Genomic DNA, 22591 nt, shown 5'->3' with positions numbered 1-22591 from the left:
AGTTTTATAGAAACATCATTTAGGGAGTATGACATTCTCACACACCCTCCTTTCACACACCTTTCCCTGTTATTAACATTTTGCATTAGTGTGGTACCTTTGTCACAATTCATGAAGTCATAGTATTATAATTATGCTATTAAATTTAGGGCATTGTTTATATTGAATTGTACAGTTCCATGGGGTCTGTGTAGGTGTGCATGTGCATAGTAACTTATATACAACCTAAAATTTCCCTTTTTTTCTTTTTCAAATATACAATTCAGTGGTGTTAATTACATATGTGAGTTATGCCTCTGTCCCCATTTTCTAATGCCAAAACTTCTCCATCACCCCAAATAGAAACTTGGTACCAATTAAACGTTAGTTCCCCACTCCCCTCCCCCTTTTTGCCCCTGGTAATTAGTATTCTCATTTCTGAATTTATGAATATGCTTATGCTGTTTATTCCATATAAATGAGATCATACAATGCTTGCCCCTTGTGTCTGGCTGAGTTCACATAACCTGATGTCTTCAGTGTTGTGGCATATTTCAGGACCTCATTCTTTTTTATAGCTGAATAATATTCCATTGTGTGTATGTATCACATTTGTCCATCCATTCCTTTGTTGCTAGACATTTACTTTGCTTCTATCTTTTGGCAATTGTGAAAAATGCTGCTATGAGCATCAATGTTCAGGTATCTGTTTAAGGCCCTACTTTCAGTGCTTTTGGGTATATAACTGGAAGTGGGATTGCTGGGTCACATGGTAGTTCTATGGTTAATTTTCTGAGATATCATCATGCCGTTTTCCACAGCAGCTGAACCACGCTCCACTCCCACCAACCACATACAAGTCCTCCAATTTCTCCACATCCTCTATAGCACTTGTCTTTTTCTCTCTTTTTTTTTTTTAGTAGTAGCCATTCTAGTGGGTGTAAGATGGCATCTCATGGTGCCCTGAGGGCTGAAGACTTTGATCATCTTTTCATGTGCTGATTGGCCATTTGTTTATCTTCTCTGGAGAAATACCTATTCAAGTCTTTTTCCCATTTTTAAATTGGGTTGTGCATCTTTTTGTTGCTCAGTTGTAGGTCTTTATAAATTCTGCATATTAAACATGTAGTTTGTTTACTTTCTTGATAAAGTCTTTTGATGCACAGAGTTTTAAATGTTGGTATAGTCCTTTTTGTCTTATTTTTTTTCTTTTGTTGCCTGAGATATAGGTTTTAACATCTAAGAAAACACCACCTAAGACAAGGTCCTGAAGATTCTCCCTATATTTTCTTCTAGCAGTTCTTTAGTTTTAACTGTTATATTTAAGCCTTTGGTCCATTTTGAGTTAATTTTTGTATATGGTGTGAGGTAGGGGTCCACCTGTAATATTTTGCATATGGATATCCAGTTCTCCCAGCACCATTTATTGAAGAGACTCTTCTTTCTCCATTGAGTGAACTTGGTACCTTTGTCACAGATTAGCTGGCTAAAGGTGAGAAGGTTTATTTCTGTACTCTCAATTTGATTCCATAGGTCTATATGTCTGTCCTTGTGCCAGTACCATACTGTTTTGATCACTATAGCTTTGTAATAAGTTTTAAAATCAGAAAGTGCATGCCCTTCAACATCATTCTTCTTTTTCATGATGTTTTTGGCTATTTGGGGCCCCTCATCCCTCCAAATAAAGTTGATAATTGGCTTTTCCATTTCTGCAAAATAGGCTTTTGGAATTTTTATCAGGATTGAGTTGAATTTTAAATGAGTTTGGGTAAAATTGACAGCTTAATGATGTGTAGAATTCCAGTCCTTGAACACGGAATGTCCTTCCGTTTATTTAGGACTTCTTTGATTTCTTGGTTAAATTTGTTTATAGATATTTGATCCTTCAAGTTACTATTGTAAATGAAATTTTGTCCTTGATTTCCTGCTCAGATTAGCAAGCACTTTCAAGGCATTCATAAAAATTCTGGTGAGAAGGGCCTTCTGAGGTTTGTTTCCTGATTCAGCACAACAGAATTTGTAATTTGAGATGGATATTTTTTAGGATTTTGCGTCCTGTTTTTCTTGCCACTCCAAGTGGCATGGACTTTCTCCATTCCCCGCACCCAGCGCCGTGTACAGCCTCAGGTCCATCTCCCTTCCCCACCTACACCTGGCTCTTGGCAGCCCCAGCACTCTTCCTTCGTGATGTGCTCTGGTCTGTCTTTCATTCTCAGTGCCAGCACTTCAGTTGAGCCCCTGGCTGCTTAATAGCTTCTTGTGGATCCCGATTTAAACCACAGCAAATGGGGAAGCAGTCAGGAACAAGGTTTATGAATGGATCCTGTAAAAGCTCTGGTTTCTTCACAGTGGCCTCACAAGCCCTCTGTAATGTGCCCCTGCCCTGTCCATCCATGCTCTGGCCCCACAGTCTCCTGCCTGCTCTTCAGAGGCTTTCCTCAGCCCCCAGGAGAACATGGTCTTCCCATCTCTGTGCTCCTGCAGCTCATCACACTGGCACTGCCCAGCCCTGACCCTGCATGTGTATCCCATTTCTGTACTTTATCGTCCCTCATTCCGGCCTGAAGTCTGTTGAGGGCAGAGCCTCCTCCCTTCCTCACAGCCTTGCCTAGGGTAGGTGATGATTAAAGCCCTGCCAAATGTGAGGAGATGACCTCCGGGTTCAGGGGAAGGTATATCGGTGAAGAGAAAGCAGGGCACTAATACTTGAGACTTCAAAGCAGGATGGGGTTGTCTTTGGTAGGGACACAGCCAGCCAAGGTCCTACCATGAATGCCAAGTGTGGACATTAATTCCAGAGGGTCATGGGCCACTGTGGAGGCTCACAAATGACCAACATCTGTGATGAATTTGGTTTTAAGACTGTTTCATTTCAGGCGATGAATTCATACAGTGTTCTTATAATAAATGAAATATCCGCCTGAGTCCTGTGCCCTGAATGATAGAAGTAGCAGGGAACAGGCTGTTGGGAACAGGAAGGGGAGGGGGGAATGAGTTTGGTATTTAAAGGAAGGAGAAAATTTAGGAAAAGTAATGAGAGGTGAAGGTGGATGGTGGCAGTGTCAGATTTCACGGTGACGTTTCTAACGTGGAAAAGTGAGCTTTCTCCTATGAGCAGTAAGAACTGCATCTTTGAAAACTGCTTTAGAACATACTTGCCTTCTAGTCAATTGATTGCTTTTTATTTTTAAATAGATTTCTAAATAGCTCTTAGTTCATCTCCTTGCTGCCATGTTCAGTTATTTTTAGTGAGTGACCACAGGACCCTACTGAAATCATCTAGGAAGTCGTGGCTCCAGGAGGTGTAACTGACAGATGAGGTCTCCCACCAGAACTGCTGGCAGGCTGCCTTTCTCAACCCCCAGCTCCGCCTGGAATATGAGGGCTTCCCTGTCCCAGTGAGCATGGGGCAGGGAAGACATGTGCTGATGCCACCAGACAGAATTTATTCCTGTCTATAAAACAGAGGGTTAGCTTGGCTCAGATGCCTTACATATTCTCTCTTTCTTGTTTTTCATTTCTAACTTAAGCTTGGAAGGCATCATTTTGTAGTGTGGTAGCATCCTGTATTGGTGTTTCTCAACTCAGGCTGCACACTAGAATTACCTAAGGAGCTTTTAGGAAATACTGAAGCCCAGTCCCACCCCTAAGGTCCTGACTCAGTTGGTCAGGATTATGACACTGTTTTCTTTGCAGTGCATTTCAGGTCTGTAGTTAAGTACCAGATTCTAAAAGGGCTGGGAAATCTTAGGGAAGTGGGGTCAACTGGACAGCTGCCCAGGCCAATACAGTGGTCCTGCAGGATGGCATCCTTCTCCTCTCACCCCTGGCCATTTCCCTGGGACCCTACACCCCATGAGACTGGAGTGTGATGTATGGTCCTGATGGGAAGGCTAGGGTTCTGGGAAGCACACAGCTGTCATTGCTGTTTCTGGTGTGCCCTGGGGAGCACACAGTGGGCACTGATGTTTCTGGTGTGCCCTGGGGAGCACACAGTGGGCATTACTGTTCCTGGTGTGCTCTGGGGAGCACACAGTGGGCGTTACTGTTTCTGGGGCAGAGGCCTTTCTGCTCACTCACAAGCCATCCCGCAGGCACAGAGGTTGTCAGAAGCTACCGGGGGTGTGTGGAACTACAGCAGGGAAGGACTTAAAGAGTTGGCTGGCTGAGGCGCCCATCCATGGCCACTGCCCACTCCCCAGTCAGTGTCCTATAGAACAGGCCCCTCTGGAGCCACTGGACACGGTGTGCTTCTCTCCCACACTCTGCCAGGTGGAACCCACTTCCCCAAGGTTGTTTCCCCCAACACAGAGAATATACATTGTCCAGAACCAAAACATGTTCTGCTGGTCTTTGTTTTCTGTCGGACTGCCTCTGATTTTCATGGTTCAAAATGTCAGTGTCTGTTTCCTTATCTATTAAGTGAGAATAGTGATAATACCCACTGTGTGAGGTGTTGTAGGACTAAATGGCTAATATCTTTGTGGTGCTTATTGGAAAGGGGCCTGGCTCACAGGAAACACTCACAGATGTTCGTTATGGTGGTGGGTAATGATGATGATAAGTGTTATTGAAGGAGTGGCAGCCTGGGCACCAGGGGCTCTTTTCTCCATCTCTAACTTGTGATATACCTGAGGCGAGTCTCTGAAGCTCACTCTGCAAAATGGTTATCTAATATCTGTCCAAGCTACTTTGCACAACAAGTCAGTACCCTCTAGCCAGAGAACAGCAGAAACACTTGTGTGGATCAAGTCAGTTTTGTTACTTGTTACTGCAAGGGAGAATGTACGCCACAGGAACTGGGGGAGGTCTTGGGAAAAGGATGTTAGAAAGGACATGTTATAGAATTCGGGCTTTGGTTGGGCAACTTTAGGGAGGGTTCTAGGAAGTGGGAGTTTACTCTGGATTGGATGCTGCCAGGAAACGGGGGAATTCTGTAATGGCATCCTATAGGGAGGGCATATCAGAAGGAGGCTGAGATTATAACTGGTGAAGAAGCAGTACTCATTCATATTAGCTTGGGAGAGGGCATTTGGTATTTTGTAGCTGGGACAGTGCTTGTGTTTTTTTCTCTGTTCAGACCTGATTGTGGTGTGCTCTTAGCTCATCTTAGCCCATCATGTTGACACAGTGGCCTTGTCAGATCTGATGTTGTGTGAACTTGACTGTGTTCAACAGGTGAATGCAGGGCCTGGCCATGGGTGCCAGGCCAGCTCGCAGCTGTCGGGGGATGCCTTACCCTTTCTTGCATAGCTTTTAGCTTACACAAGTCAGGATTTTGAAATAATACTTATTATTTTGTTCTGATTATAAACAGAATATATATTCAGTGTTGAAAACTATATACAAAAATTTGAAAATTACCCAGAGAGAGCCACTGTTCTTTATCATTTTCATCTTTTTCTGTGCCAATACTTACTTTTACAAAATAGGGCCATCATAGCTATACTTTTTTACTTCACTTAATAACACCACTGATCCTGTCTCATGTTGTCAAAGACCTCCGGATTTTGCATGGTTGTGTAATGTCTCCCCTGTGGCTTTCTGTAATAATGTATTTAATCAATCCATGAGAGTTTGACTTCTAGGTTATTTTCAATATTTTCTTTTTTAAAAAACTAATTTTAAATAGCTATATAGTATATTTCCAAATTTTTGCTTTTAGGTGTTTAGAGGCTTTAATTCAAAATCCAAATAACACATTTTCTTTATCTGGAAAGACAAATGCAAAAACTGTCAACAACTACCACCAAATGAATCGAGGACTGGCAGCCCACCGGCATCTTTTCTTAAGGTACCTGTTGGAAGGCCAAGGAAAATGGTGTGAACGGGGCTGGTAAATAGCAGCAGAAGAGCTCAATTTAGAGTGTGGCCATGGAAGACAAAGTCCTTTGATGGTGAAATTTTGTCACATAGCACTGTGATGGTGTGAGAAGCCCCACTAGAACACCTCCTATCATACAAGCCTCCCCACTCAAGAGGATGTGAGCTATGACAGGACCCTCCCCGCCTAACCCTGGTGCAAGCAGGATGCAGCTTGCAAACATGTGGTGTTTGATAGAGCCCTGGGGACTTAACATGCCAGTCTACTTCATTAGATGCTTTTGAGATGAAATAAATAGTTTGTGGGAAATTAGTATGAAATTTCCAACCAGCATGAATTCTTTTTTACCCTAGTACCTATTTTGGAAAGGAAGTGGTTGCTGCTGACACATATTTGGATTCCCACAGAGTTGAAAAACTGAAGAATCACTGGATGCTTGTTACTGGAAGTCCCTGGAAGGACTCACCCACCAGGCTGGACCTGTCCATACTGCCGGCCGAGGATGCCCGAGCCCCGGAGCTGGCTGTGGGGCCAGCAGGCCCTAACATGCCAGGCTTTAAAAGCAATTAGCAATCTTGGTCGTGCCTCAGGCTGTTTTTAAGGAGATTGTAGAACTTTGTGAAGGCCATATTAATTATTGAAATGGTGATGGGGATCCAGGATGCAGGAGGAAACTCTGGGGCCCACCTCACAAGCAGATGTGAAACTGACAGTGATGCTCCTTGCCTGACATCCCAGATTTGAAGGACTCAGCTTCTTTTACTTAAATTCTACATAGCAGCATCTTCTCCTTTTCAAAAGCAGTGTCTGTCATAATAAGTTATCAGAACTGTCTTGAGCTTTTGGCACTGCTCTTCTCATTTTGACTCACAGTGTACTAAATATCACAGTGCTTAGCTGTTAGGTATGGCCTTATTTTTGGAGTTAAAAAATCACTCCTCATAGAAGTCCTGTTTTTATTTCTACCACTGTCTTAGGGGCCAGAACCTCTACCTGACCAGTTGCTTACCATTTTGTAATGCTTTTCAAGCTGCAGAATCTTTCATTCTCTGTCTTTGAAGCTGGCACATCAGTTGTGTTACCCAATGTAATCAGTTCCAGGATAAAATAAACATAAATCCTTCCATTCATTTGTTCATCTGTTCATTCTTTAATTCATTTAGTTGTATTGACTGCTTATAATGTATAAGGTATTATAGCCCCCCACCCAAGCCTGGTAAGTAAAGGGAAGTGCTAAGGCAAGTTCACAATGAAATATAAGGAGAGACAGAAAGTAAGACACATGATATAAATGAGGTTTAAATATTAGTGTAGATTGTCCCCCCTTTTTTGCCCTATAGTGATTAGAATATGTGGCCTCTAAGGTGGCTTCCAAGGACAGTATAATCTGCTTTTAGGATTTGAACTTAGAATTTAGGCAGGCTCAGACTGGGCCTTGAGGAGGAAGTCCATGTGTGGACCTCGGCAGAGCACCTGCAGACACACGGTGCCTCAGCATGCTTCCACCGTGGGTGCACAAGGTGGCCTGTTGAGATGTGGAAAGTTCTTTCCACATAGGGTAGGACTTCTATTTGTACCATTGTTTTTATCCTGTAAAATGCATGAATGTATATCTTGCACTGTTCAAATATTAGTTTTGAGGTCTGCATATTTTAGTTTAATAAGCATGAATAAAATTTTAAAATGTAAGAATTTGTGAGAGAGTGCACATGTGTGCGAATGTGAAAAATGCTCAAAACGTACTGAGAAGGGGGCCCACTAAGAAACTCTGTGTGGCTGCTTGTTATACAGAAAATACCACTGTTGCTCCAGTGATGCCCTCATAGTTCTGTCTGGGGTCACGGCTCTTCCTCGCCCTAAATTTCATTTTAATTCAGTTAATAAACGCCTACCGCTACTGGCCCTGTATTGGTCCTCCTGGTGGGGTGGCAGAGACAGTGAGGAGCACGGCACGCACCTGTAGAAGTAGATAATTAATTAGATTATCTCCACGGACACGGAGATATGACTTAATCACATGTGGGTATTAAACTTGATTAGGTGGAGACGCATCTCCACCCATTCAGGTGGATCTTGATGACTTTACTGGAATCCTTTAAAAGGAAGCATTTTTGGAAAATGCTTGAGATTCTGAGTGAGCAGGGAATGATGAGAGAATGAGAGAGAAAGCCACGAGATTCTGGGAGAACAGAATCATGAAGCCAAGTCCACCAGCCAGTGACCTTTGGAGATGAAGAAGGAAATCTCCTCCCGGGGAGCTTCATGAAACAAGAGACCTGGAGAGGAAGCTAACAGATGACACCAAGTTTACTATGCTCCTTTCCAGTTGAGAAACCCTGAACTTCATCAGCCTTCCTTGAGTGAAGGTAACCTCTTGTTGGTGCCTTAATTTGGACATTTTTATAGACTTGCTTTAACTGGGACATTTTCTCGGCCTTAGAACTGTAAACTAGCAACTTATTAAGTTCCCTTTTTAAAAGCCAGTCAGTCTGTTTCTAGTATACTGCATCCTGGCAGCTGGGAAACCAGAACAAGAACCCCGGTCTGGACACCAGCAGCTGCTGAAGCACCAGCTGATGAACATTGCACATACCTAAGGACCCTGGAGAATGCCATTGGGTTAAGATTTGTGCAAGTTTTGAAGTCTCCTAGAAGAGATTGCATTCCTGCTGATATGAACTTGCAGTTTTCTAAAATGTCCACAAGATGTCACTGTGAGTTGTAATTGCTCAACTGTAGACCCCAAATACAAGCTTGCAGGTTTCAAAATATACAGTTTAAGAGAGGAAAAACCGTAAACATACCTTGGTCAGGGTATCAACGCAAAAGCTTTTTTCTTTATAAAAGAAATGGTGTATAAGCATATATAAAAGCTGCTTAAGACAACATTCCAAGGTTTTGTTACAAGGGGGAGTTCAAGTTAGAATACAGCTTCTCCGGGACTTTTTATGGGCATTCCGTCTGAAATCAGGAGTTCTCCCCAGGAAATTCTATTCTGAACCCCAAGTCCAGTGTCCTGAGCTTTGAAGCTGCAGTCAGTGAGAGTAGTTGGAAAGTGGCGACACCCAGCTCTTCCCTGCTGGTTGCCAGATAAGTCCTTTTTCCTCCACAAGCCCTCTGTTTCTGGACATTGGGTTAATAGCTTCCTCTCAGGGATACTTAGAAGATTAAATGAAATGAGATAATGTATTTGAGAGAGGCAGGATAGGATCATGGTTATGACTTCAGGCTCTGAGGTCAGACAACTGAGGGTGGGTACTGGTTACTTCCTAGCTGTGTGACCTTGGCAGGTACCTCTTTCAGCCTCCACTCACTCATAGGTTAAAAAAGGGTTAAAATATCATCCATCCCACATGCTTGCTGTGCAGACCATGTGTATGATTATGTTCATCAAGCATTCAGCATTCTTTCTGGCAGGATGGCAAAAACAATAATCAATATCATCACTACTTAGTTATCTTATGCTTGTCTCTGTATTCTCATTTTTAATATCTATCTCCTTCACCTGGCTATAAGCCACCCAAACACAGGAGCTGTATGTGAACATGTCATTCTAATCTCTGTATGCTCCAAGTTCACACAGTGCTTGGCTCATACTGGCAAATGGTAGTCCTGTCTTCTCCCTCATTTCACAAGTAGAGAAAGGAAAGTCTAGGGAGGCAGTGTGACTTGCATGCATTGACATTCCTTAGTCCCTCTTCTACTGCAGCATGCGTCACTGTGCTTGTCTTCGTGTGCTCACTTGTCCTTCTACCAAGTTTGTAAGCTCCTGAGAACAGGAAATCTCAAACTATGTTGTGTCCCCAGTGCCAGGCCATCCTCCTTCTCATCAGAGCTTACATTTATTGAGCACCTACTGTGTGCCATCCACTCCGTTATGTGCTTTCTTATGTGTTCATCAGTTTAATCCTCCCTTGTGACCGACGACATAGCTCCCATCATCACCTCACTTTTACAAGAGACAAAACTGAGCCACAGAGAGTTGGACTGACCCAGTTTTGTAAACTGCTAAGTAGGTGTATTAGTTTCCCAGGGCAGCTGTGGCAAAGTATCACAAGTGTGGGGGTGTAAAACAGCAAAAGTGTATTCTCTCCCAGTTGTGGAAGCCAGAAGTGTGAAGTCAAGGTGTCGACAGGGTCAGTTCCTTCTGGAGGCTCTAGGGGAGAACCTGTCCCAGTCCTCTGGGGATTGCTGGCAAACCTTGGCTTTCCTTGCCTTGTGGTTGTATCACTCCAACTCCTGTCTTCACACCACCTCCTCTGTGTGTCTTCTCTCCTCTTCTAAGGACATTTGCCATTGACATTATTCCACCAGGGAAAACCAGGACGATCTCATCTTGAGATCTTTAAATTAATTATATCTGCAAAGGCCCTTTTTCCAGAGAAGGAACATCCACAGGCTCCTGGTGGGCATACCTTTTGGGGGCCTCTATTCAACCCACCACAATAGGGGAGCCGGGCTATCTTGGTCCAGGGCAAGTAGTGTGACCACTAAAAGGTCCTGCCTTTTGGGCACAAAACCCTTGATGCATTTTTTTAGAAAGCAGTTTTATTAAGATAAATTTACATACCATACAACCCATCCAAAATGTACAATCACTGGCTTTTAGTATAGTCACAGAGTTGTGCATTCATCACCAGTCAATTTTTAAACATTTTCACTACTCCAAAAAGAAAAATCCCATACCCATGGCAGTTACCTCTCACTTCCGCTGTCCTTCCCCAGCCCCACATAACCACTAATCTAATTCTGTCTCTATAAATTATTTATGTTTACATTTTATATAAATGGAATCATACAATATGTAGTATCTTGTGTCTGGTTTCTTTCACTCAGTGTAATTTAAAAAAAAAATTATTGTTACTTTTTTTAAAACTAGAGACGTTGTAGGTTTACAGAAAGTCATGTGAGAAATACAGTGTTCCAGTGTTCCCCCCTTATGTTGACACTTTGTGTTACTGTGGTACCTTTGTTACAACAGATGAAAGAATATTAAAGTATTCTGCTAACTATAGTCCATAGTTTACATTAGGTGCATTTTTCCCCATACACCACCATATTATTTACACCTTGTAATAGTGTCATACAGTTGTTAATAATTCATGAGAGGACATTCTTCTATTTGTGCTGTTAACCACATTCCATCATCTGCAGCAAAGATCACTGTTATTCACCCTTATGTATTATCTTCTAACTTTCCTTCTAGCATGTACATCCCCAAAACTTCTCCTTTCAACCACATTTACCAACATAATCCAGTACCGTTAATTACAATAATGTGCTACTATCACCATTATCCATTTCCAAACATTTATAATCAACCTAAATAGAAATTCTGCACAAATTAAGAATCAGCTCCTCTTTCTTTACCCCAAGTCTATCTCTTGTTAACCTGTATTCTAGATTCTGACTCTGTGAGTTTGCTTACTATAATTAGTTCATACCAGTGAGCATGTGTAATATTTGTCCTTTTGTGTCTGGCTTGTTTCACTCAGCATAATGTTTTCAGGGCTCATCCACTTTATCAAATGCATGAGCACTCCATTCCTTCTTCCAAATGAGTAATATTCCATCATATGTGTGCACCACATTTGTCCATCCATCGGTTGGTGGACACTTGGGTTGCTTCCATCCTTTGGCAGTTTTGAATAAAGCCACCGATGAACATCGGTGTGCAAATGTCTGTTTGAGTCTCTGTGTTTTTTTTTAAACTTTTAAAATTGTATAATGTATATACAAAGCAAAGAAAGAAAAAAGCAATGGTTTTCAAAGTGCCCTTCAAGTGAGTCCCTGTTTTTAGTTCTTCTGGGTTTGTACCAAGGAGGAAGACTGCTGGGACATATGGCAGTTCTCCACGTAGCTTCTGAGGACCCGCAGACTGTCCTACAGCGGCTGCCCCATCTGCATTCCCACCAGCAGTGCATAAGTGTTCCTGTTTCTCCACATCCTCTCCAACTTGTAGTTTTCTGTTTTTTTTTTAATAGTGGCCATTCCGGTAGGTATGAAATAATATCTCACTGTGGTTTTGATTTTCATTTCCCTAATTGCTATTGTTGTTGAGTATCTTTTCATGTGCTTTTTAGCCTGGTATTTCTTTTTTTAGAAAACATGTCTATTCACATCTTTTGTCTATTTTTAAATTGTGTTGTCTTCAAGGGTGTATTGAACCACCCTGTACACCTGGAGTAAAAGATACTGTATGTTAAAATGAGTTGGGTAGTGTTCCCTCCTCTTAGGAGAGTATATTGTTAGATTTAAAACCTCAAGTATGACATTATGAAGTCTCTTAGCTAGCTTAAGTGCTTTGATTTTGTCGGTAGCTCTCTAACCAAGAAGTTAGGATTTAGGGGATGGTTATGATTTCTGAATCATTATATAGATATGCCTTTTTTACTTTCTTGCCGCGTCCGGCTCTTGAAGCCGAGTCAGGAGAGGGGCGTCGAGGTTGATTTAAGAAATCAGCACTCAGGAGACAAGTATGGTTCCATCACTCAGGCCCCCTGCTTCTTGGGAGTGAGTTTTTTTATTATGTTTTCTTGCCTCCCTTTTATATCCTCAGAACTTCCCTTATCGGAGGGAGTTCGCGCCAAGGCGGGAACCTTGTAGTACTATCTCTAGTGGGTCTTTTCCCCCAGGTCACACCTGCTTCTTCTCTACCCCCCTTACAGGGGTCATTGTTTTCAGAAACTTCTGCATGCAATGATCCAGGAAGTTCTACTCCCTCGGCCCGAGGGTAGATAATTGTAAATCAACTGGGACACCTGTTAGCTGCTTGCTCAACAGAGCTTGTAAAAGAGCTTGCCCAATATTAACCTCATAAATGCCTGCAACTTCTCACTGATAGGGGAAATAGGGGAATTACTTTATTCCCAGGCACAGATGTCCCTCTGGCCAGGAGACAACACTTTCTGGCATATTAGACTAAAAAGAGGGAGATTCCTAAAATCTCTGAACTGTAATCCACCTGCCTTGATCTCTGATAATGATTTGATAGCCTTTATCTTGTGTCTTTGTGATTGTAAAAATCTTGTAAAAATTTTTCAGAACAGTTTGAGCAGGCTTGGTATTGTTTCCGCTTGAAATGCTTAATAGAATTCACCTGTAAAGCCACCGGTCCTGGGCTTTTCTTTGTTGGTAGTGTTTTTTTTTTTATTGTTGTATGCTGTATGTCAGGGTCACATTTCATTATTTTCCCATGTGAGTATCCTGTTATTGCAGCACCATTTTTTGTTGAGTTTTTTTTTTTGTTTGTTTTTTGGGGGAAGCACATGAACCAGGAATCAAACCTGGGTCTCCTCGTGGCAGGCGAGAATTCTACCACTAAACTACCTTCGCACCCCCTGTTGCTAGGTTTTTGATGACTGATTCAAATCTCTTTACTTGTAATTGGACTGTTGAAGTTTTCTATTTCTCCTAGTCAGTGTAGGGTATTCCATGTGTTTCTAGGAATTTATCCACTTCATCTAGGTTGTCTAAATTGTTAGCACAAAGTCATTTGTAGTATCCTCTTATGATCCTTTTTATTTCTGTGGGGTGAGTAATAATATCTGCCCTCTCATTTCTGATTTTGTCTATTTGCATCTTCTCTATCTGGTTAAGTGTTCATCATTTTTATTGATCTTCTTAAAGAACCAACTTTTGGTTTTGTTCATTTTCTCTTTTGTTTTTTTGTTTCCAGGAATCAAACCCAGGTGTCCAGCCTGGCAGTTGAGAATTCTGCCTCTGAGCCACCATCACACCACCCCTCTCTATTGTTTTTTAATTCTCAATTTCATTTATTGCTGCTCTAATCTTTATTTCTTTTTTTTCTGCTTGCTTTGGAATTAGTTTGCTATTCCTTTTCTAGTTCACTCAGTTGTGCAGTTAAGTCTTTGATTTCAGCTGTTTCTTCTTTTTTTAACATAAGTATTTGGAGTGCAAATTTATCTCAGCCTTTGCTGCATCTCATAAGTTTTGATATGTTGTGTTCTTGTTTTCATTCATCTTGAGATGTTTACTGATTCCTCTTATAGTTTCTTCTTTGATCAACTGATTGTTGAAGACTGTGCTGTTTAACCTCCAAATATCTGTGAATTTTCCAGTTCTCTACCTGTTATTGATGTTTACCTTCATTCCATTATTGTCAGAGAAAGCATTGTGTACAATTTCAGTTTTTTAAATGTATTGAGACTTGTTTTGTGACCCAGAATGGGGACTGTCCTGGAGAATGATCCATGAGCAGTTGAGAAGAATGTATGTCCTGCTGTTGTGGGCTGCCGTGTTCTGTATTTGTCTGTCAGGTCTAGTTTATTTTCCATATTATTCAAGTTCTCTGTTTCCTTATTGGTCCTCTGTCTAGTGTTCTATTTACTGATGAGAGTGGTGTATTGAAGGCTCCAACAGTTCTTGTAGAATGTGTCTGTCTTCCTTCTGTTTTACCAGTGTTTCCTCATGTAGTTTGGGGCACCCTGGTTAGGTGCATAAGTATTTCTGATTACTATTTCTTCTTGGTAGATTGTCCTTTTTATTAATACATAGTGTCTTTCTTTGTCCCTTAGAACAGTCCCTTCTTTGTCTCTTATAAATTTTGCCTTTAATGTCTATTTTGTCTGATATTTAGTATAGCTACCCCAGCCTTCCTTCGGTTACTGTTTCTGTGGGCTATCTTTTCCAGTCTCTCACTTTCAACCTATCTGTGTCCTTGGGCCTGAGATGAGTCTCCTGTAGACAACATATAGATGGATCAGACTTTTTTATCCATTCTGACAGTCTGTGTCTTTTGATTGGGGAGTTTTATCCATTAACATTAATGTTATTACTGTAGAAGCAGTGCTTACTTCAACCATTTTACCCTTTGGATTTATAGGTCATATCTTATTTTTGTCTCTCTTTTTGCTCTTTTAGTTACATTATCTTCAATTCTACACTCCCCTCCAAGCCTCTCACCTCCTTTTTTCTTTTAGCCTGCTGAACTCCCTTCAGTGTTTCTTATAGGGCTGGTCATTTGTTGATAAACTCTATAGTTTCTGCTTATCTGTGAATATTTTTCCTCATTTTTGAAGGACAGTTTTGCTGGATAAAGACTTCTTGGCTGGCAGTTTTTCTTAAGTATTTCATGCCAATGCCACATACCATTCACTGATTCTTTCTTCTGCCTGTTCAGATCTGCTGTTGTATGCCTCCAGTGTATTTCTAATCTCTTCTATTGTGCCTTTCATTCTCATAAGTTCTGTTATGTTTCTTTTCATTCTTTCAAATTGTGCTTTATGTTCACCCAGTGTCTTCTTAATATCCTTTATCTCTTCAGCAATATTTTCCTTTGTCTCCTTGAATTGATTTAGGAGATTTGTTTGAACATCTTTGATTCTTTGATTAGTTGATCCAAATTCTGTGCCATCTCCGAAGTTTAATTTTTCCTTTGACTGGGCCATATCTTCCTGTTTCTTACTATAGCTTGTAATTTTTTACCAATGTCCAGGTACCTTGATGAGTTTACTCTGAGTGTCGGTTTCTCTCTGTTGCCTAATTGTGTTGCATATTGGCTTTGTGTTACAGTTCTTCTGTGATGCTTGATTTGACTTATTCTAGACCTTTAGAATTGCCTGTGTTTAACTGATTACATTTTTTCATGTCTTGTTTATCTAATTCTTGACCTGGGTTTGTGGTATAGTTTTTAAGATTATACTATTTGTGTGATTGTTTTATCCCTATGGAGAAGCTTCCTTTCCTCTGTTCTTTGTCTGGGAATCTTGATCTGTTTGTATTGTTCTGCCTCTATACTATTTTTTTTTTCTTAAAAGATATTTTTTGTTCAATTCATCTTTGTAAAAACATTGGTCACCATTTGACATACAGTGGCAACAAAATGCACTCAATTTACATGCATCAACAAGCCAAATAAATCATAATACACAGACAACATGAATTTCAAATAAACAGTACTGAAGTTGCTCATGTTGCATTTAACCACAGGTCTAGTGCTTCTAATAGAGAAATAACTACTATGAGAACGGAGTGTTCCAGTTTCAATCTGAAATAAGATTCTCTGTGTCAAAAACATAAAATGATTATAAGAAATCACTATCTTAAAGGAAGCCATTTTTCAGAAATCATTCTGTGCAGAGCACCATACTAGAATAGAATAAGACCTTATGTGTACTTTCAATTAAGGTCAAAAGGGCTCTGCTTCTTTTTTTAATTTAACTACCTGAATGATTAAATTTTTTATTGTGCCCATAAATTAAAATATCTTTCAATATGAAGGTTATATAGTCTATGTTTTGAGATTTTAAATAATCCCGAAGACATTCAATTGACAGATTCTGTAGGACTGGATTATTTTCAAGAGCCAAAAAAAGAAACCAATAATCAAAAGCCCTTTCTAAACTCAAAGGCAAGGCTTCTGGATATGGGATTTAATTAAAAAGAAAAAAAGTTTAAGCACCACAATAAAGTATTTTTTTAGAAAACAGAAAGATCGTCAACATACAAGTTAGAGACAAAAGCAATTAAACATTTACATTTTTTTTAATGCGCACACTATAATCCTATTATCTGAAATGATAAAAAAATTCTGGGGGTAGGAGTGGGTGAATGTGGAAAATACAAACCACACTTCTGGGTAGGTTCTCAAGTTCTATAACTATAATTTGATTAAATGGGACTGTCAGATCATTTGTGCATCAAAAAGAACTTTATAGATATATTTTTATTCTGTATAATTTATTTCCTTTTTTTCCCTTAAAATCTATAAATGAAAAGATAGCACTAAATCATTTTTAAGTGTTCAGGAGGGAATTTATGACAAATTGTTTTGTGGGGAAAAAAAGTAGCTCCTCTGAAAATTAGAGCTTCAAGTAAATATGTGCAAATGAAACTTTAAAATAAGATTGCTGTAAGTATAGTCATCCCATAAATTTCGATTCTTTTGTGTCTCTTTAGCAGAATAGTGGCCAAAATAATAATTTTAATTTTAGTTTCTCTTCTCCATGATGTCTTATAAGTAAGAATAATTTTTTAGCATGTATAACAGGCTGCATGCTAAAAATCCTTAAGAATTCAGAATTTAAAACTAATGATTCACATATGACTATATTTATTTGTCAGATATACAAGACTAGAAAAACTTTCTTCAACTTAGAATTTTCTTTAAACACCACAAAAGAAAAGACCAAAAAAGGAAGGATGCCTCTTCATTTAACTTTTAACTAGTATACTATATAGCAAAAAGGCAAAATGTAAAATATTTAGTTTTCACCTCAAAAGAAGTTATTCAGAAATAAAATCCACTAAACAAGATATAATGATATCAAGATTATAGATTATTCATATGGAGTATTCAGACTCATTCAGTCCAGAGAAGAAAACATTTTGGGCAGGGGAAGGGAACAACAAAATCCTTCCAAACATAATTGTATCTCATTAACCTTGAAAACACCTTTCAAATTTACCTCTTAAAACCATAAACCTTTTTACAGCTCCAATTTTCTGTTTCTCTAAAAGTAATTTTTAGCCTGTTAATTTTCAAGTAATCATTGCAAAATTCATTAATTTATCCTGATCTTGCAGTCCCCTTAAAAAGACCCTAAAATAATAATTTTCTTCCCACCCCATAATTATTCAAAACTGAGAAATTTAAGGTAAAAAAAAAATCAACTAGTAATAAATATTTATGGTAACATATACAGAGATATATGCATTTGTGTAGTAAGGAGAACATAGAAGTTCATTCTTATTAACATCTGGCTCTAAGACAGTAAGGTCAGAAAATTAACATGAGTATTAGAAGTACTTTAAAAATTGTGTCCATTTTTAATAGAGTGTGAGTTAAGAAAACGACTGAAATTATATGATTGGAAATGCTGACTGTGAAACAGTACAAAATTGATGTTGCCTAAAATAGAATAAAAAAATCTTGTAACTGATATTAAACATCTTGAGTAATTTGGAAAATCCTAAGTTTGAATTTTAACTACCAAGGAACAACAAAACAATGCTTTCATGCATGTATATGTGTTAAATAAGCAATCCCCAAGTCAGTACAGTACATCAATGACTGATACTTAAATAATATTTTTGATGTATAAAGAAAGAGAAGGAAAAGGTAAAATATTGACTGTCACTGATGAAAAAACATCTCAACAATCTACATAAAATGTTACTAAACAGTTTTTAAAAAGATGTCCTAAGAAGACCTAAGCCACAATAAGTTAGTGTTTTCCCTAATACATGCTGAGTTATTTGATCCCGTATCTATACACTGTTATTGTCTTAATTCCTAAATGTTGTGACAGCATATTTAATAATTGAGGTACATTAGTTTACATCTTTTTATAGTATTCTAAGTGGGTTAATTTTCCTTTTCCAGTTTTTCATCTTCTTCACCTCCTCCAAAGAAAAGCAAAGGAAACATTCCTAGAATGCAGCCAATAGCCACCCCAACAGCTTTGCCCAAATGTGCACTAACACGTGTTTGCCACATATCAACTTGCTTTGGTGTGAGATCAGGAATTGACAGGCCTAACCTAGAAGCCAAAGCTTCAACATAGCCTGCAAGTCCAAGTCCAGCTAAATCTGATACAAGATTTCCCAAAGCAGCAGCTGCCATAGTTGAAATTCCCAAAATAATTCCAATAGACATCTCAGTATGGGTTCCTGCAACAATCATAATTGCATTATCCAAAAAACCAAACCCTACGAAAGGTATCGCATTGTGGATGAATACCTGGGCGATGGCTATAGACTCGAAGCGGTGCAGCTCCTTGAGCAGGCAGCTCCTCTCCGTGGAGTGCAGGCTGTAGATGAAGTCGCGCGCGCCCTGTGCCGTGTTCAGCGCCTCCATGGGCTCCTTCTTGGGGTGGGTGCCCAGTCCCCGGGGGGTGGCGGGGAGGGTGCCGGGGGCCGCGAGCGCCAGCAGACCCCACCCGCAGCAGCACCAAGACGGCGGGCGGGGCGCGGCGGCCGGGCCTGGCCTCAGGCTGTTCGCGGTCCGACTCCTCAGCAGCGGCAGCAGCCGAGACATGGCGGGCCGAGGAGCGGGCCCCCCACGGCCGTCCGGGAGGGCGATTTCTGGCGAGGCTGAGGGGAGAAGCTATACTATTTTTTTTTTTTAACTCTCCTTAAATTGTCTATAGCTGCTTTGGCCTGGAGGGCAAACTCTGGGAAGAGGGTCACACCGAAGGGGACTTTCCCAAGTCAGTATTTCCCAGTCAAAATAGAGTCAGGGACCAATGAAGGCGATATAGATTAGTTCCAAAAAGTCCTGGGAAGAGAGTATCAGAAAAGATGCTGAAAGCTTTTTGACCTGAAGCTGTGCTTTCTTGGCCTGCCTGCAGATGGCACCCTTCAGCAGACTGTTCCTGCAGTCCTGAGAAGGCCCTGCACCTTTGAGCATCCATGCCTTCACCCCACCAAGGGCAGGGCTAAAACAGTGGCCAGGCAGTGCTTGTCTGGGGCAGGCTAAAACCGCACGTCAAAGCTGGGACCCAGCGATTGATGCTGCTCAGAGCTCTGCTGGCCTCTTGAGCCCCAGAACGCTTGTTTCAGACAATTTCTGTCTGTCCACTAGCTGTTACTGGAATAAGACTGAGTACATCAGCTCCCTCTGCTGCCCTCTTCCCTGGAAGTCCCTTCCCTTGAAGCATTTTGGCTGGATTGAATTAAATCAGTAAGATTAGAAATTGAGCAATGATATACTACATTATGGGGGAGTAACCCATAGGTGTGTGTTAAGTCCTGCGTTCAGGCGTGCTTTATAAACATGCTATCCAAGGGGAACCCACAGGGTGTGATTGAATGAGTGGCAGAGAAAGTCAGTAGAAGGAAGGATGTAAAAGGGACATCTCAGCTCAGGTGTAGAAGAGCCTGGGGCAGCTAGCGGGCACAGGGGAGGCTGTGGCAGGGGGCAATGGGGTGGCAGAGAAGGATTGGGCACTGGCACTACCCCCACCTCTGCATTAATTGTGGTGCAACCACAGACAGCTCTTGGCAGAAGCTGTGCTGTGCTGTCTGAGTCACCCTCAGGCTGATTCAGCACACCTGGAAACTCAGTTAACACTCACACCCTATGAGCCCAAATGCATGGTGCCTGAGGTTAGTCTCAAGTACCAGCTCTGATAATGAGCAGAGGCTGCCTGGAGTCCTGTGCTGGGCAAGATTAAGAGGGCACATCTGGTCTCAGTTGGAAAGAGAGTTCGAGATCTCCTCAGTCGTCCAGGAGGAGGCTGTGGGCCACATTGGCTAGCCTGGCCTGGCCCCACATCCTTCAATTTCTGCTAGACCCAAATTCCTGCCAAGTTGACTGGCTTTGGAGCTGTGGGCCCTGTCTGGGGAGCTGAGCAAACAGTCTGACACACCCAGGTCCTCCCCCAGAACACGGGTGCTGTTCACACCATGTCCTAGCTCACTGTGTGAGAGTCACACGTGAGCACACTGCCGCCCTCCCATCCCAGATCTCGTGTCTCCAATGGCAGCCCCTAGCTGCCGAGCAAGTCTCCTCACTCCCTCCTCTCCTTCGTGCTTTCTGAGCTGTGTTATCATTGGCTGGTGTGGGAGAAGTTGAATATCTGCCAGACATCTGCTCATGTCTCCTGCGTGTGCTCCCAAACAGGCGGGCAGGAAGCAGCACCACCCTGAACGCAGAAGGGCCAGGACCTGTGAGTTGCCACACCAGTGCTGCCTGCGGCTGCCCAGCTCACTTGGGGGCTACAGGCTGAGATCTGGTCTCTTTGTTGAAGGGACTTGGAGGATGGAGGAGAAACCTGTTGGCTCTATATCCTCCTCAGTGTCCTTCCTGTCCCCCAGCCCCACCCTCCCCAGGGAGAGATACTGCTGTGGATATGGGATACTCAACAGAAGAGAGGCCCATCAGAGATGGCAGGAGTGGAAAAAGGGGGAGTTTAGAGCTCCATCCTGAGAGGGAAAGAGGCTGGGAAGAGTCCTCTCTACAGCCAGGCTGGACTTTGGAAGAAGGCCTGTCTTAGCCTGGCTCACCCCACCGTCTTGCCGGGATCTAGCAGGAAGGGCCACATGTTTTTCACTTAGGTGCCTTTAAAATGCAGCCCAGTGCCTGGCATTTAGCTCATGTTCATGTGTGTTCGTTAAATGACTGATTGAACAAGTCCTTAGTTTGGGAAGCTCCTTGGCCTGGTCCAGGAGGGCACTCCGGGGCTGCTGACTGAGCAGACCTCAGAAGAGTCTTCTCCTGAGGCTGATGTTTAGGGTCAGGTCTGGCCCTCCAGCACCTGTGCAGTGTTAGTCTGCATTACATGGAAGGGATGGGGTGAGCGTCAGCACTGCAGTGAGCTTGGTGAAGGCCAGCTCTGCCTAGTGTGCCACAAAGAGAACTTGAATGGCTGACCCAGAGAACTTGAACAGAGGAAATTACTGTGGAGTTCACATGTAGTGATAGAGGAGAGGGTAAAAGGCCCCTACCTTTGCCTGAGAGATCAGGGAATCCTGGAGGGCTGGGAAGTTGGGCTCAGTCTGGAAGAGTGAGTCTGCTGGGTGGACCAGAACTGGATGGGCAGAAGGAGCACCAGCAGTCCTGAGAGCCCCGGGTTCCTATAAGGTTCCAGGAACTCGTAAAGTGAAGAAAGAATCTGTGACCTTGTAAGTTTGGGAAACCTGCACACCATCACCTTCTCTTATAAGCAAAATGTACGTCAGCCTGTTAAAGGCTTGGAGATGTGCCCACCTGAAACTTTTCACTATTTGGAACCTCAGATCTCCTAAATCGATCTGACAATGGAAATGTTTTTTCCCCATGTTGACGTGTATCTCACGAAAAATGCTTTGGGAAATGCTGACATGAGATATGGACTCTTCTAGATTTGTACATATGAAGGGGAGACAGTCCATGTGTTCAATTAGTTCTAATAATTAGTTCTTGCTAGGATGTAGCCTCCATAAGGGCAGGGATTTTTGGCTGTTTTGCTCATTGCTACCTCTCCAATACCTCAGAAAGTATCATAGAGACTCAGTAATAACATAATGAGTGCATTAGATGTCCCTCCAGCTCGTGGGGAGGACCAGCCCCTACTGAGGCGAGTGCGACCTTAGCTCAGTGGGGTGGAACAGAGGAGGCTGCCACACCCAGAAAGGGTGCTGGTCTCTAGGCTGAAGTAAAGTCTCTCTCCAGAGACTGAAGGCAGCTGCTGTATAAAGCCCAAGTCATTATCAGTCACCTTAGAGGAAACCAGAAGACAGGGAAGAAGCCAGGTTCTGAATTTCAAAAAGGGGGAAATATGACAACTATGTGTGCAGTCTTAACGTCGATCTGCAGACATTTTCCAGAATGGATCCCTGGGCAGGATGAAGGACAGTGTTCTAGTTTGCTAACTGCCAGAATGCAATATACCAGAAACGGAATGGCTTTTTAAAGGGGGAATTTAATGAGTTGCTAGTCTACAGTTATAAGGCCAAGAAAATGTCCCAATTAAAACAAGTCCCTAGAAATGTCCAATCAAAGGCATCCAGGGAAAGATTCCTTGGTTCAAGAAGGCCGATGAAGTTCAGGGTTTCTCTCTCAAGTGAGAAGGCACATGGCAAACACAGTCAGGGATTCTCTCTCAGCTGGAAGGGCACATGGTGAATACGGCATTCTCATCTGCTCGTTTTCTCTCCTGGCTTCTGGTTTCATGAAGCTCCCCGGGAGGCGTTTTCCTTCTTCATCTCCAAAGATTGCTGGCTCATGGACTCTCTGCATCTCATGGCTACATCGTTCTGCTCTCTCTGAATCTCTCATTCTCCAAAATATTTCCAATCAAGACCCACCCAAATGGGTGGAGACATGTCGTCCCCTAATCCAGT

General features: G+C 41.9%; 1 protein-coding gene and 1 pseudogene across 4 annotated transcripts in view; one reads left to right on the top strand and one right to left on the bottom strand.

Moving 5' to 3' along the window:
* Positions 1-22591, top strand: part of LOC143688443 (cilia- and flagella-associated protein 161-like) — an 80809-nt gene that overhangs the window by 4504 nt on the left and 53714 nt on the right. The window contains exons 5-6 of one of the 4 annotated variants that reach the window (XM_077166343.1): positions 5700-5773; positions 6157-7774. The exons of the other annotated variants lie outside the window; for them this stretch is intronic. Coding sequence (XP_077022458.1) covers positions 5700-5773; positions 6157-6373 — 291 coding nt within the window. The 3' untranslated portion in view covers positions 6374-7774. Of the gene's footprint in view, positions 1-5699; positions 5774-6156; positions 7775-22591 lie in introns of those variants that run through there. 4 annotated transcript variants of the gene reach the window in all.
* Positions 18065-18818, bottom strand: LOC143686152 (transmembrane protein 65 pseudogene; annotated as a pseudogene).

This window comes from Tamandua tetradactyla, chromosome 6, assembly GCF_023851605.1.
Source record: "Tamandua tetradactyla isolate mTamTet1 chromosome 6, mTamTet1.pri, whole genome shotgun sequence".
NCBI lineage: Eukaryota > Metazoa > Chordata > Mammalia > Pilosa > Myrmecophagidae > Tamandua > Tamandua tetradactyla.
Note: the sequence above shows the minus strand (reverse complement) of the source record. Positions and strands in the feature narration are given on the sequence as shown.